The sequence below is a fragment of the Elaeis guineensis genome, chromosome 11 (assembly GCF_000442705.2).
Source record: "Elaeis guineensis isolate ETL-2024a chromosome 11, EG11, whole genome shotgun sequence".
Lineage (NCBI taxonomy): Eukaryota > Viridiplantae > Streptophyta > Magnoliopsida > Arecales > Arecaceae > Elaeis > Elaeis guineensis.
In genome coordinates, this window is record NC_026003.2 from 112,940,544 (window position 1) to 112,957,599 (window position 17,056).

The 17,056-nt window shown below is 43.1% G+C and overlaps 1 protein-coding gene across 1 annotated transcript; it reads right to left on the reverse strand.

The window, feature by feature from the left end:
- Nucleotides 1-1,863, reverse strand: LOC105054117 (heat stress transcription factor B-2b). Its single transcript, XM_010935552.3, has 2 exons — nt 1,139-1,863; nt 1-1,038 (listed from the first exon to the last, which is right to left on the reverse strand). Exons 1-2 carry the CDS (start codon nt 1,418-1,420, stop codon nt 274-276), a joined length of 1,047 nt encoding a protein of 348 aa, XP_010933854.1. The 5' UTR covers nt 1,421-1,863; the 3' UTR covers nt 1-273.
- Nucleotides 1,864-17,056: the final 15,193 nt, after the last annotated feature.

Genomic DNA, 17,056 nt, shown 5'->3' on the forward strand with positions numbered 1-17,056 from the left:
GAGAGAAGCCAAGAACAACCACATTTTACACACAGGAAAAAAAAAAAAAAAAGCTGCGAAAAGGACGGCCTTCACCCTTCCATTAGCGCGTGGGCAGGCGCCAGCAGCAGCACTTCCGACCTTTCCAATTGAGAGCGGAAAATCCACTTCCGTTTTTTTTTATATATATATATTTTCCAGATTATTATTCTACAAAAAAAAAAAAAAAATTCTAGGAAGTTCTCTAGGCTTCTGATCAAGGTGGCCCGCGAAGGACGTAATGGAGACCTTGGGTCACGTGCTCCTGCTTTCCGTCGCACACACCCGCTGGTTCCGACGAGGGCGGCAAAGGAGCCACCGGCGGTCGTCCGGCGACAAGTCTTGCGGATCGGCCCCGGGATCCAACGGCTCACGTTTCACATCCGGGGCCGACTGTTGCAGCCCTTCGGAATCGGCTCCTCGGGAGCGCTTCAGCCCGATCGGGACGCCGAAGAGCCTCGGGGTGGGGCCCGGCCCCTCCTCCGCCTTCACGCGCGCCTCCTCCGCTTCCTCCTCCTGCGACCACCTCTCTGGTATCAGCTCCAGCGGCATAGCCACCTCCAACGACGACTCGCCTCCGCCTCGGCCCCCATCGGCGGCGATGGCGGCGCCCTGCTGCTGGGTGGAGGCGTACTTGGACATGAGGAGGAGGATGTTGTTGCAGAGATTTTTCATCTGCCCGAGCTCGTGCGAGAGGTGCTGGTTCTCCCTCCGGAGCCGCTCGTTTTCTTCCATCAACTCCGCCGCGCTGGTACACCCCGGCGGCGGCACCCGCCCCACCGCCGGTGGCTGCTGCTGCCCTTCTCCTCCAGGGGAGGAGTTCGAAGAGAGGACCTGCTCGTCGCCCGAGTTCTCCGGCGAACCGCCACGGTTTGCCGGGACCGCCATCGGGATCGCCGCCTGGACCGGCGCCGCGGGAGTGATCTTCCGGCGGTGGATATCGCACAGAAGCCGCTTCTCTCCTCTTTTAAAGCACTCGTTCGCGAACTCCCATCTATCCGGCACGATCTTCCGAAATCCCTAAAATCGAAATCAGAAAAAAAAAAAAAATCAAGAGAAAAGAAAAAGAAAAACGAAGAAAACAAGAAAGCCAAACAACGGAACGAATGATGGAACTCACGTAGGTATTAAGCTGGCGGACAAAGCTGGAGAAGTTGTTGTGCTTGAAGTATTTAGGAAGAAGATCCCGGGCGAACTCGGCCGGTCGCCAGACGATGAAGGTGGTACCGTCCTCGTTCCATGAGATCACGTCGTCTATGGCCGGATCGTCGACCAGCTGATATGTCTTCGTCAGGAATGGTGTGGGCATCGACCTCTGCCCGTCTGCCGGCGCCGGGACCGCCGCCACAACCGTCGCCGGCGCCAGCTGTTCCCCCTCCACCGGGGGAGGATAAGGAGCCATCGCCACTCAACACCGATCCGACGATCTCTTCCAAGATCTAAGGCGAAGCTAAATCCCTCCCTTTCTTGAAACCTTCCTGGAAAAGGGGAGATAGCGGGGATCTCAAGATGAATTTATTTTCCTAAAGAAGGAAGTTTTTGGAGAGGGGAGGGGAAGGCGTGGGTTAGTTTCGGGATTTCCAGATTCTAGAAGGTTCGCGGAGGGTTCTATTAGAAGGCAGGACTTGGGAGAGGGGAAGAAGAGAGGACAGGGGAAGAAGAGGAGGGACGGAGGAATGGGTCAAGAGAGAAACAGAGAGGGTGGTGGGGAACGACGAAGGCGATGCGGAACCGAAAGCCATCCAAACAGCCAATAAGGGAGGAAACGGAAGGAAAGCGCGAGAAACTCCCCCGGCCGTTTTTTCCAGAAGGTTCCCCAGAGGGTGCCTCCCACGCTTGTCCCCGCACGTGTCGGTCGACGAGTGGACTCGGGAGAGATAAGGTTACTAGGACCCGAAAGCCGGAATTTAAACAGGGAGCGGAGAAAGAAACGGGGGCGGATAAGCTCCCAAACCAAACATACGTCCTAATAAAATGGGCAACACGAATCATAAAGTCCAGCTGCGTTGAATATAGCGGTGTAGATTTTGTATCCGGCCGATCCCGGAGCGAGAACCGGGGGTAGGAAAGGCAAAGTAAAATGAACGCGTGTACAGAGACCGCAAAGGATGGTACGAATTAAAAGGGGGCGCTTTCTTCCGATCCTTCCGAGAGAGAGCGTCTAGAAGGTTTCCTTTTTAGGGTGTAGATCAGCTGGTTCCGCGAAACACCAGACGTCCCATCTGTGGTGAATATCTTTGCACGTGCGAAAGTTTCTAAACGTTTCATGCTATGATTTGATTCATAGCTTGTTCGGTGCTTTCGTTGATGCAACTGATCTTCGTCTCTTGCCGCGTGGGCTTTCGCCTTTTTTTTACTAATTGAGGTTTAGTTCTTCTAGCAGTGATTCGTTCGGGTCCAGGTTGCCTAAGAAACGACCTTCTGATTGTGATCAGACGGCCAAGAAACACGTCTCATCCAAAAATATCTTATTACAATTTTACAACAGGGCACATGTCATTTTTTTTTTTTTGGTAAACTCCCCCGTGCTTTATTATGGTGCCCTATTATGGACGTGACAAAAACAAAAATTGGAGAATGTCTACCCACCGGCACATGGTCCTAACCGGATTTGGGTGAAGAAATTTCATGATTCAAGCTCCTGCGCAGTTTTTTTTTTTTTTTTCTTTCGTTAATGGATGAGGAGAAATCTCACGTGAACTGGTGGAGAGTCGACGTGGAGATACTGCCGTGCGCTCAACGGACAGCGAGATCAGAATGGATATGCGAAGGAAATAATTGGAGAGTCCATTATTTGGACCTATCTTACTCAGTATTTGATTAGACAAGAATGGAATTGGATGGAGGGATATCTCCCGTCCATCATTTGATTTTAAAAAATTTTAAAAATAATGGATAAGAAGAAAAAATTTTGTATCCATTAATTCAGCTCCGCTGTATCCTCCCAATTCGAGGATAAAAGAAAGAATAAAACATATGAAGAGTAGATTTTTGTATTGATAAAATTTTTTTCATCAAATTTTTGGTAAAATCTTAATATTTCTTCATCTTTTTATTATATATATATATATATATATATATATATATATATATATATATATATATGTAAAGAGAGAGAGAAAGAAAGTTAGATTAGAATCAGGTCAATCGGATTTAGACTCAAATTCGATCAGGTCAAAACTCTATAATAGGGGTCCTACATCAATGATTCAAACCGTTGAATATGATTTACTATCTCAAAACTATTTGTACATAAAAAATCATATGATTTGGAGACTCCTAGCCTATGCATCAAGTAGTCAAAAATTAGACAGTCTAAATAAAATTGAATTAGGTGTATTTTTGGATCACTTGATGCATAGGTTAGGAATTATTAAATTATATGATTTTCAAAAATTAGCAGTTTTAAAGTAGTAGATCGCATTCAATGGCTTGGTCATAATTAGAATTATTTTCTATTTCTTATTTATATTCACTATTATTTTAGTTAACTATTTTTATAAAATAAATTAATTATTTAAATTAAATTATAATTGCATTCATATATACTTAACTTATAAAGTTATTTATTAAATTAAATTAATTTTTTATATAATGTTTATATAATTATAAATTAAAAAGACTATAAGTTTATATATTGCTCTGCTTATTATAAGTTGATAATAGTAATATTTTTTTTTATCAAAAGGTACTTTAGTAAAAATATCATACAAATATCATTTATTTTTTCTTTTATTCTTGCTATGCTAAACAAAGGATGAAATCATTTCTATCCATGCTTCTATATTTTACCAAACGCATCGGAGGATGAATCGAAGATGCATCCATCCTCTCCCTTGTTCATTCTTCCTCTTGTATCTATTTTTTTTTAATCCATCTTGCATACTAATAGAGGGTTAGATAAGGGTGTAGAATGACATGCTACATGTAGTAAATTGATCATACTGGCTCAAGATCTAAAATAAATATCAAAAAAATATTTACAAAGAATTACAAAAAAAATTATAGAAGAATAAAAAAATTAAAAGATAAAAATAAATTTATTTAAAAAATAATAAAGATCAAAATCTCACAAAAGCACCTCATGAAAGAGTCTCCACATGTATAAATAATCTCACCTCTCCCTTTCTTCTTATACTCTTTCACACAATTTTTCCACCATCTTTCATATGATTTTCCACTGCTTTTTATAGTTCCACACATTAAGGAGACACCAAAGATCCCTTTAAATAGAACACCATATAGATGGAAGTTTCTTCTATCTTGACTCAAAAATTAGAAATCCATTAGAACACAAACTCCACCAACCTATAGATAGAAATAATTAAATAGAGTAACATTAGAAGTAAAATCCTAAAGTTATTAAAACCCATGACTAACTAAAAATATAATCCTAATTAGATTGGGACTTGACAGTGAATCTTAACATTTTCTCTCGTTGAAAAGCCCCATATTGACAATGCTAAATTTATCATTATCATGAAATACTATGATAGTCATTGCCATCATCGCAGCAGTAACAGTAATATATAACAATTTATTAAACCAACAATTGAATAACAAAAATTTTTTATTGGCTTGAATAATAATTCCTTTACTAGCTTGTTCTATTTGATGTGTATATCGAAGACAATGATGTTTTGCAGCACTTTCTTTTGAGATTGACTCCACGATCATGATGTCAAAATTTCTTCCAGCATCTAGTTTATCCCAACATCAAGTTGTCGATTGCAATAACTATGAGCATCAGTCATTACCTGCATACCAATAAAATGAAAAACAAAATTTTGATCATATCCATAAGCCTCCACTTGAAGAATCTCATGTATCTGTATATAATTGATTTCTACAATAGAATCAAATCATTATACATAGTCTTTTAACTGCTCAAATTTTAGAGTAGCTTCGAAATGAATCAGTACCATGGCAAAACAAGAATAATCTCCACTAAGCATATCTTCTTGTTCTTTGATTTTCAAAGCTACTTCAAAATTAATCAGCTTTCCATCCTCATGACTGACTAAATCTCCATATGAAAAATCCAAATATTGGATAAGTTCAACATAAGACTCTTCTGCTTGATTTGATTTCTCAATATGAATGTCCATAGTCGGTTCAACTATAGCATCATCTGTTTCTTTTTGAATGATTTTAGAATCAATGGAATTTTCAATCACGATCTCTTCTGAACTTGATATAATGTCCACTTGATTAAGCTTTTTTTGCTCTAAATTTTCTTTCAAACTTGATTGATCTTCAAGCTGATCAATTTTGCTATATTCTAAATCTTCAGAAATTGATTCAGTCTCTAATTGATCAAGCTCCCCCTATTTTAAATTTTCATCTTTAAACCAATTTTATTCTTTTTTGAAATTTTTGAAAAAATTTGGAACCAAAACCTACTCTTTGACTAATGTTTGTTTAGGATGCCTCATATGATATGAATTTGATTGGACAATCGTAAGAATATCTCATGCTTCCTTCAGCTTCTTTGTATCTTGAATATGGAAAAAATTTTCTATATCAACTGAAATTTAAAGAATCTATATTACCTTTCTAGATTTTAAATTCTACTATTTTCTCATAATCGCATCTATTAGCATCATCTCTGATTCATCCAAAATATCTCATAAATCTTGGCTTTTCAAATAGGACTTAATAAAAGCCTCCAATACACATAATAGATATTGTTCAACTTATGAAGAGAAGTGGTAGTAGTAAAAGTAGCCTTATTAATGTTAGTATGATCGGACATCTCATAACTAAATCTATTGATAGAGGAGTAATATCATCAATCATGATGATTGGCCTCTTGAATCATCAAACAAGAGTCCAAATGCTTGTACATCGTACAGTGAATTGCTGGAAGCTCTTCAACTACATCAAGTTACAAAAATAAGAACCACTAACAATCAAGCTGTCACTCTAAAAAAAATATTTTTTGAATAAATTTGATCGAAGCTGCAAATCACTTGACTACTCTTCAAGTTTATCACTCTGATACCATGTAAAACTACAAATATCAATATCTTCGCTCTGATATGATGTAGAACAGCATAGTATACATAGTAGATCAACAGCACCAGTTTAAGATTCAAAATAAATACTAAACCAAGAATATTTGATTTACTAAAAAATAAAAAATATGTGCAAAGAATCATGAAAAGAATCATGGAAGAATAAAAAAATTAAAAATTAATAAATTTATTCAAAGAATAATAAAGACCAAAATCTCACAAAAATGTCTCATGAAAGAGTCTTCATATGCATAAATAATCTCTCCTCTCTCTTTCTTTTGACATTCTTTCGCATAATTTTTTCACCATCTTTCACACGATTTTTCACTACCTTCCACACCATTCTTTATGGTTCCACACATTAAGGAAATACCAAAGGTCCCTTTAAATAAAGCACTATATGGGTGAGAGTTTGACTCCTATCTTGACTCAAAAACTGAAAATCTATTAGAAGATAAACTCTACCAATCTTAAAAAAAAAATAGTTAAATAGAATAATACTAGAAATAGAATCTCGAAGTCATTAAAATCAATGACCAAACAAAAATGAAATCCAAATTAGATTGAAATTTGACAATGAGTCTCAACAAAAGATGCACTCGATGGGGAGCAAGATTTGTATACTGGGCTGCCATTCTACCTTTCTCTACCTCTCACTATGGGTGCCTCTCTCTCCCTTACGGCCTCTCTCTTACTCGAAGATCATGAGATGGAATCCTTTCTTGATATACTTTGATGTGGTGATATATTTTTTTTGATCTCTATGATAACTAAAGTGGATCCATCCAGGCAATGTCATATCTCATTCACCTTGATTATGGATACATAATCATGTCAACCTGAGAATATTGGCAACAATTATGCTCTCTCGATCATAATTGTACATTTAAAGCAGCCATAATTGTGAGATAACGTGAGTAGCTATCACTGTGTAGTTAAGCACGATGAGAGCCATTGCCATGTAGTTAATGCACATCTTATCTATCTCAATAATGACTATCGAACTTTCTCTATAAATAAGAATGAATAGGAGACCCTCGGATAAGTCATTCAACAATACCCACTCTCTCTTCGTTTAGTTTTCTCTCTTGTACAATTTTCTAAATTCTGACTAATTTGAGCGTCAGAGGGTCATCCATCAGAAGACTCCAATAAGAGGATTTTTTGAGGTTCATTCATTGATCGAGATACTCTATTAGCCACATCATCATTCTTTAGGAGTAGAAGGACCTCACCGTCAACTCGACCATACTGATCTTAGCCTGACTTCAGATTTAAATGGCAACACACTTGAATAATGATTTTAGGTCCAACTAGTAGAAGGAAAGGCTAATCCTTCATCTTATTATTTCATACAAATTTTGAATAATGAGATTGGATCCAGTGGTAAGATCAATTCTCCAAAGCACTACTGGCCTATGCAAAACCTAATTACATAAATTTAAAAAAAAAACATTCTCCAAAAAATTTATAGTCGATGTGGAAGAAAGATTCATGTTGGTTCAATAAATAATTTTGGGATAAAAAGATGCTTGCAATAACCTAGCTCAATTAATATTTGGAATGGAAGTACCATGTCTTGTTTATAGACTTTTCCTTTTTTTTTTGCTTGTTGGAAAGTGGCCACATTGTTCATAGGCTTTTGAAAAAAAAATGTTTGGAATTTAGGATTCATTATTTAAGGGGGATGGTAAATATCAAGAAATCCATCTTTTTTTGGATAAGTATTATTCAAATAATATTTAAATAGAAAAGTAGCTTGAAAATTTGTTACCTATGTGCTTTTGCATTATGATTTACTGGATAAGTTCTTAAGATCTATCCATCTTGTTTGTAGTATATTATTGTTTTAGATCAAATTTGTATGCTAGTTGAAGTCCAATTTCTTCATACCAAATTAGACCCTTGGTCTATAGAAAAATGTGGGGCAATGATACAAAGATACGTCCAAAAAAAAAAAATTAATATAATCGATCAAACCGAATAATAAAAGAATTCAATCACCACTAAAAAACAACAAAAAAAAATCATCCACAATTACCAGTCATAAAAAACATAAAACTTAGGAGAATAAGAACATGGATAATTATAAGTTGGTTAAGAAAAAAGTTGACTAACTTTTCCATACTATTTTACCCCTAAAGAATGAAACATGACCAAGCATTGAGGTTCAAGAAGATTTTTATTGAAACATCGCACAGCATGTAGACACATTGCTCATTTGCATTTAAAAATGGAAGTACAAGCATGATCAAAAATTAGGCCTTAATGAAGTCAAATATGAAACTGTTGGGTGGATGTCTGGCCAGGACACCATCTCCCAAGACCCTTTCAGTACCACGCGATGCAGCAGGAAGAAAGAAGAAACAAAACAAAAAGAAAAACAATCAAAATACGTGGATCAGCCACAAAAGGGCTCACCTCCATGGGGCATGCAAACTTCACTATGAAAAAAAAATTTTACAAGAGGAGACCTCACCCTCAACCCTTGTTCACCCAATTCTCTCTCACATGAAGTTCCCCTCACAAAAGCTTTCTCTCTCTTGGAAACCCCCCTGAACCCCTGAAGAGCCTGGCGACCGCTCTCCAGGAGCCTCCTGCTCTTTCTTTCACAGCGCCCTCACCCCTCTCTCTCTCCTCTGGTTCGTACGGCGGCGAGAAAACCCGAATCCCACCCCTCTGTTTCGTCTCAGGGCCTTTTAAAGGCTTAAACAGGCTTTAAACCTTGATTAGAGAGGGATTAGGAATCCTAAACAAAGCCAAATCACGTCCCAGACCGTCTGATCAAGATCGGGAGCCTCCTGGGCCGTCGGATCACGCTCCGATCCATGGAATAGTGCCGTGGACCGCGAGAAACGCGTGGGAAACGCCCACGCGGTCCACAGGCCGCGCCGTGGACCACCCGATCCACGGTGGACCGGGGCAAGGGGGCCAGCAGGCCCGCTGGCCTGGGCCAGCCTGCGCGCGCGGGCCTGGGCCGCGCCTGCGCGCGGGCCCGCGCGCGCCTGGGCCGCACGCCTGGGCCGCGCGCCCGGCTGGGCTGCGCGCCCGCCTGGGCAACGGGCCCCCCCCGCGCGGGCCTGGGTCGCGCGTCCACGCGCCGCCGCCTGCGGCCGCGCCGCTGCCGCCAGCCGCCGGTCGCCGACGGTCCTCCGCCGCCTCGATTCTCGTACCGACATCAAAAGCTCGTATCTCCTCCTTCCGAGCTCCGATTCAGGTGATCTTGATCTCGTTGGACTCCATTTTTCGTCGCGAAGCTCGCTGTGGGCTCAATGTGGGCTGAATCTCGAGGCGTCAAATCCTAACAATCTCCACCTCGACTCGATATTCAGCCTCCTCCAAACTCTGAGAGCTTCTGGATCTCCTCGCCCCCATGCCCTGGGGCAATCGCCTGCTGATCATGGATGGGCAAACATGGGAGTCGAGCCAGGCTGCTCGATCCCATCTCCGTCGTATGCTGTGCTCCTCCTGACCTGAGACCTGCTCGGGGCATCATCCTGCGGCAATAGGAATCTTACCTTGCGACGTCGCCTCTCGTCCTCCCGAGTCTCCTGTCTCGTGCCCGATCCGCCTCCTGGAGCTCCACCTCGCTCTGGGCTCCGCCTGGCTCCCGATGCTCCACCTCGCACTGGGCTCCCTGCCAGGTAATAATGTCCTCTGCTCCCCTTCTTCCCCTCCAGCACAATCCTATCGCCGCGTAGCACCCTCAGGATTCCTCCACCAGCCACCGTCCTGTAGCCTCTCGAATCCAGTCTGCTAAGTGAGATAAAATTCTGCCTGAAATCGGATATGTATCGGACCTCCCCCAATCTCCTCACTGCACCGTCATGTGTCCTCCAGCTGACCGTCCCAATGCCTCTGATCGCACAGCTCGATCCATCCGGCAGATATACAGTGCCCTCACTGTTCTCCAGGGAGTCAAACTGCTCCTCTCTGCAATACACATGATAGGGGCATGCAGAATCTAATATCCACTGCTGGTAAGAAGTAGATACCTCGTCAGATATCTCCAGGACATCACCATCTGAATCACTGCCGGCCGTCGCTACAGCAGCCACCGTCCGATTTTTCAGTTGAGGGCAATCTCTGGCTAGATGCCCCAACTCCTCACACCGGTAACACCTGATTTTGCTCAAGTCCCTCCTGGACTTAGACCGCCCTCATTGCGATCTCCTGTCGCTCCGTCTACCGCCTCCTGCACCTCCAAAAGCCACCAATGCTGAGCTACCGCCACCTGAGCTCGAAGCTGGGTTCTCCCTCCTGAGAACCTCATTCTGAAGTATCGCCGCGGTGACCTCGTCCATCTTGATGGTGCTCTTCCCCACTAGAAGTGCAGTCACCAAGGACTCGTACGAAGGGGAAAGCGACGCCAGCAAAATCAGCGCCCTGATCTTCTCCTCAACGTTCTCGCCAACGTTGAGAAGGTCAGTGAGGATCTTCTGGAAGTGGCTGAGATGCTCCTGCACGCTCTGTCCCTCAGTCATCCGCAGTTGGTAAAACTGCCTCCAGAGGAAAAGAGTATTGGTGAGAGACTTCGCCATGTACAACTCCTCGAGCTTCGACCACAGCACCGTCGGGGAAGTCTCGCTCAGCACATGGATCACCACCTCATCCACCAGGTACATGCGGATGGTACTCACCGCCTGCATCTGTAGCCGTTTCCAATCCCGCACCTCCATGGTGGTCGGCTTCTCATCGCACAAGAGAGCATCGATCAACCCCTGTTGGATGAGCACGTCCTTCACCCTTGCCTGCCACAAGGAGAAATTGCTCTTACCATCGAACTTGTTGATCTCCATCTTGATTGTTCCTGTTTTCTCCATCTTCAGTCTTGCTCACCACCACTGCAATCTGCGTCCTTGTACCGCCTTGCTCTGATACCATTTGTTGGGTGGATGTCTGGCCAGGACACCACCTCCCAAGACCCTTTCAGTACCACGCGATGCAGCAGGAAGAAAGAAGAAACAAAACAAAAGGAAAAACAATCAAAATACGTGGATCAGCCACAAAAGGGCTCGCCTCCACGGGGCATGCAAACTTCACTATGAAAAGAAAATTTTACAGGAGGAGACCTCATCCTCAACCCTTGTTCACCCAATTCTCTCTCACATGAAGTTCCCCTCACAAAAGCTTTCTCTCTCTTGGAGACCCTCCTGAACCCCTGAAGAGCCTGGCGACCGCTGTCTAGGAGCCTCCTGCTCCTTCTCTCACAGTGCCCTCGCCCCTCTCTCTCCTCTGGTTCGTACGGCGGCGAAAAAACCCGAATCCCACCCCTCTGTTTCGTCTCAGGGCCTTTTAAAGGCTTAAACAGGCTTTAAACCTTGATTAGAGAGGGATTAGGAATCCTAAACAAAGCCAAATCACGTCCCAGACCGTCCGATCAAGACCGGGAGCCTCCTGAGCCGTCGGATCGCGCTCCGATCTACGGAATAGTGCTGTGGACCGTGAGAAACGCGTGGGAAATGCCCACGCGGTCCACAGGCCGCGCCGTGGACCACTTGGTCCACGGTGGACCGGGTCAAGGGGGCCAGCAGGCCCGCTGGCCTGGGCCAGCCCGCGCGCGCGGGCCTGGGCCGCGCGCCAGCCTGGGCCGCGCGCCCCGCTGGGCCGCGCGCCCGGCTGGGCCGCGGGCCCCCCACGTGCGGGCCTGGGTCGCGCGTCCCAGGCGCTGCCGCCTGCGGCCGCGCCGCTGCCGCCCGCCGCCAGTCACCGGTGGTCCTCCGTCGCCTCGATTCTCGTGCCGACATCAAAAGTTCGTATCTCCTCCATCCGAGCTCCGATTCAGGTGATCTTGATCTCGTTGGACTCCATTTTTCGTCGCGAACCTCGCTGTGGGCTCAATGTGGGCTGAATCTCGAGGCGTCAAATCCTAACAGAAACTATTTGGTAAATTATGCTCCATGGAAGGGATGTCTATCTTTGACGTATTTGGCCGAAAATGGAAAGAAACTATAAGTCACTTTTAGTTGTTGTTTTATACACCGGTCTTGCACTCCCCAAATAGATTCTTTGATAAATAGATGCATACTTCATCCAAAAAGACTAACCGCGAGGTCTTATTTGTATTTGTTAGCTCTGTATAAGTATCTAAGATTTTTCTAATAAATAATCGATATAGAACTAAATATATATCCGTATGGATCCTCATATACTTTTTTCATTTAAGTTTTGGTATTCTCACTAGGCTAAAAGTCCAAATCTGTATATCTATTTATAAAAATATCACGATCGGTCTATAGTCAGATCCAATAAATTCGTGCTGCAGTATTTTCTAGTCTATATAGGCTATGGATCGGGTCTGTTTTGATACTATTTGTAATGACTTAGGATCTCATTCAAAAAGACTAAGTAGAAGATATTATATAGATTTTTTGATCTCGTATAAGTATCCAAAATCTTTTCAATGAATAACCGATGTGAGGCTAAATATATGCTTATGTGGATTCTCACAATTTCTCTTCTCAAAATGAACTTTCTGATTGAGAGAGCTTGATTTGGTAGACAAACAATTGCCATTGTATACAAATATCGGTAATAGCTTGATAATTGGTCATGATTCATATGATATGAGCTAATATAATAAATATGAAAAATACAACTTGTTACAGTTAATTGAGCATTAGATGGATCCAAAATACCATAAATTTAAGTCAAATGAGCTGAGAAAAGAAAAAAGAAATGAATGGACATGATGATTTAATGTGATATTGATATGGATAGTTTCAGGGCCTTCCACAGGATTACGGATGTTACATATTGATTGTGTCTGTCTAGTAGAGAACTTGGATAGACATTATTGGTTACTTTTCTTATTCTTGTCATTTATCTTCTCATAAAATCTTCGTTCCAGAAAAGAATTAGGTCGCTTTGAGTAGCAAACACCCCATAAAAAGCGACAGGCAATGGGGTTGACGACCTCCTTTATACTGCACTCATCCCTTGATCAACTTGTGAAGCTGTATATCATGGCTGCAAATCTGAAATATCAATCTTGCACTGCAGATGGACCTGTCGTCGAGGTTCATATTTTGCCTGGAAGTAGGCTTGAACCGGCCCCTCTTGGTGTGGAACGTTAGGTGCTCTTGCTTTTTAGTTTTTGACTGCCAACTTAGTGCCCACTTTCTTTTCTCAAATAGAGGCAGATGAGCTCTCCAAAGTCTTCACATCAATGATTCGCACCTCATAGTTTTGGATGGAAAATTGTAACAACAATTGGAAAAGTCTCAGGTCGCCTAGAAAATAAGGTACCCAAAAAGTACTTGTTGCCGGACATTGTCCTACTTCTATTAGGACTCTATTTCTGGTATTATTACACTTAGTTACTCCTTATAAAGGTTATTAAAGTTTGTTTTCTGGTGAATTTTAGCTTTTTGAATTTAGGTAGAAGCCAAATATTCTACCCGCATGATGCTATGTTTCAAGGGCCTTTGGCATTTCTTTTGGATGGTTTGGGAAGAGAGGGGGAAAGGGAGCAAGAGGTTCTCCTTTAGAGATGGGTTGAAGGGCTTTTTTTGTACGGCTCATTTTTTTTTAATAAAAAAATTCTCTCTCTTTCTTTTTTTTTTTCCCCTTCCCAGCATCTCTTTTTTATTGTGTTTTTGGTGATTGTTATGGATCTTAGATGATGCGATCCATCTATTTATCTTCTTAATTTTGAGAAAAAATCTTCCGACCTTTAGACCATATGTTACGTATACAAACAAGAAATCTCTAAGGTCAAGCCTGAGAGATTTTGAATCGAGGCCCCAGTGACAGCAACTACTTGCACATTTTTATGATGAATAGTGTTAGTGGGCCAAGGCATGGAATAAAAAAAAGGCACTTTCTGAGGCGGCACTCGACAAAAGGGAACCGGCGCGATTTGGGATGTCCGTTTCATGCGCTGTGGGTCTTTGATGTAAGGAACGAATTCCATCCCGATACGTTGGCCTGAAGTCCTCTTGATGGCAGGTTTGGCACCAAAATATTCTTTCAGTGATACCCTACTTCCACACTAACCTTTATTTCACAATCAAATCAAGTACATTCTAAGCTCTTGATTAGCTCTCAATATTAGTTATCTCGGTTAATTATAAATCAGTGGTAAAATAGAAGCATGTAAAGAGATTTGTCTTATTATCCAACTGTTTATGGATATTGATTATTTTTCTTTGTTGTAACACAAACCAAAAAAAAAAAAGATTCAAAATAGAAAAATTAAATATTGCAAAAATTGTATCCGGACATGGGAGGAATTCTACTTCAAAGAGCAATCTGGAATCCTCCATCCAACCGGGATTATACCATCTCAGTCTTTGTCCTCAGTTTTAGTCCCTGGATGCACTCATCGGCTAGCAGCCGAGGTATCAAGATAGACCTCAGTTGTGAGCATCATCTAGATATCCTGCTCTTTCTTCACCAATGTGGATTTTGATTGTGAGCATCATATGTATATCCTGCTCCTTTTGCGAGAGAGCTCTCATTGCTACGGCCCTAACTTGGACCTCTGGAAGCCGGAAAGAAGCGAACGATCCCATTAGACTTTAGCTCTGAATAATATCTTCGGCTAATTACCGATGATCTCATCATAATGTGGTTGAATTTTCGCCCAGATTTAAGTCGATAACTTCTGAACACCTAGGGACACTAAATCGTTACATGTTAGAAAAATATGGACCAACCCCATGTCTCTTAAATATCAGACGATTACGATGGAACTCTAGATAGTTATAGAAAAACGTAACGCATAACTTAATGCTATTAATCGGCTATTACCTACAACATGTTGTGGACTATGATTCTCCATGATGTTTAACGATAATTAAGGAAATGTATCCCTCTTCTCTCTGTAAAAAGGAAACACATAAAACCCTTGGATAAACTTTTTTGGGCTAAAAAACCACACTCTTGTCAAAACTCTTCCTCACTGTTCTCAAAGCTTTGACTAACTTAAGTATTTGATGACCTTCCACAGAAGAATCTTCGATAATTGAACTTTCTTGTAGATCTCATGAGTGTCTAGACGTCCTCGCATTATCGCTGATCAAGCTACTCTTCTTCAGTTGGCAGTTTTATGGCAACACATGCTCACACATATGTATACGTGTGTGTGTGTATGTGTGTCTATATATATATATATATATATATATATATATATATATATATATATATATATATATATATATATATATATATATATATATATATATATATATATATATATATCTGTGTGTGTCTATATATGTATATGTTTATATATGTATGTATATGTATATGTATATATATGTATATACATGTGTATATATATGTATGTGTATATATATATGTGTGTGTGTGTGCGTATGTATATATATGTATACATACATACAGACATACATACATATATATAAATAAATAAATATATATATATAAATATATGTCTATAAATAAATAAATAAATATATATATATATATATATATATATATATATATATATATATGTATGTATGTATGTATGTATGTATGTATGTATATGTGTGTCTATATATATATATATTGTTGGGTATAAAATACCCACAGCCGGAACCCACGGCGGAACCGCCACCCGCAAGTGCGGCTCCGCCCGGACTCCTACGGGAGCCGGGCTCCACCGCCATCAGCAAGTGCAGCTCCGCCCGGACTCCTACGGGAGCCGGGCTCCACCGCCATCAGCAAGTGCAGCTCCGCCCGGACTCCTACGGGAGCCGGGCTTCACCGCCGACGGCAGCTCCGCCCGGACTCCTACGGGAGCCAGGCTCCACTGTCGGCATCAGCGCAGCTCCGCCCGGACTCCCACGGGAGCCGGGCTCCGCTCTCAGTATCAACTGCTGGTAAGCTCAATCTGGACTCCTATCAGAGCCGGATTTCACCCTTAACTTTGTTTGCAGCGCAGCTCCGCCCGGACTCCTACGGGAGTCGGGCTCCACCGCCGACGGCAGTTACAGCTCCGCCCGGACTCCTACGGGAGCCAGGCTCCACTGTCGATATCAACTGCTGCTCCGCCAGGACTCCTGCGGGAGCCGGGCTCCGTTCACGACATAGGCGAAGAGCTGGTGCCCGATCTGCAGGGACAGATAGAGAATCACAACGAAGACCGAGCAACTGTGCCAGTAAAAATCCGCTTACCTCAAGAAAGGACCCCAAGGTGTCCCAGGCCCGCTGCTCGGGATCGGCACGGTCGATCCTCTCCACGACATCGGACAGAATGCAACCATCGAGCAGCCGACGGATCAGAGCCTTGTCGTTGAAGGGGTTCTCCGATCCCCTCTCGGAGCAGACGGACTCGTCTGCAGCGGCTCGGTGGCTGCTCGGCCTGCGGGCCACCGATTTTCTCCTCCTCCCCGCGGCGGGCGCCTCTGCGGGGCGGACCTCCGGAATGGGGACCCCGGTCGGCGGGCTCCTTGAGGGAGCCCGGGGGGCCGCTGGCTCGGCATCCGAAGGAATGTCGATTGCCGGGGTCGCCTGGACGGGCGCAGCCAAGCTCGTCTCCTCCACCCTGGCCCTCTTCGCCGAGCCAGAAGTCGTCACGCCCTTCCTTTTCTGGGCTCTCATGGCCTTGGCGAGCATCCGTGTGGCTTCGGCGTCCATTGCTAAAAAAAAAAAAAAACAGGAAAAAAAATGAAGAAGGAAAAAGCGGCACCGATCAGTCCAGAGCCAAAAAAAAAAAAAAAAAAAGAGAAGAAGAAAGAAAAAAAGAGAAAGAGAAAAGAGGAAAAGGGAGAGAGAAAGAAAGAGAGAGAAGAAGAAGACAAGAAAAGGAAAGATATATACTTGCTGGATCCTGAGGGCTCAGGCCGATGTTGAAAAGAAGCTGCTCCCTCAGCAGGTTTGGAAGGGAAGGAGCGGGGTAACTCAGGAGCTTCTGGGCGGCCTGAAGGTCGTCCTCTCCCAGGCTGGGAGCCCGGCGGACGGAATCCCTCAGAGACCCCCAAGGGGGCAGGCCCAGTTCCAGGGTCGGACAGTAAATGAAGAGAAATTTCTCCTTCCAGTTATGAATCGAAGAAGGGGCGCCCTTCAGCAACCCC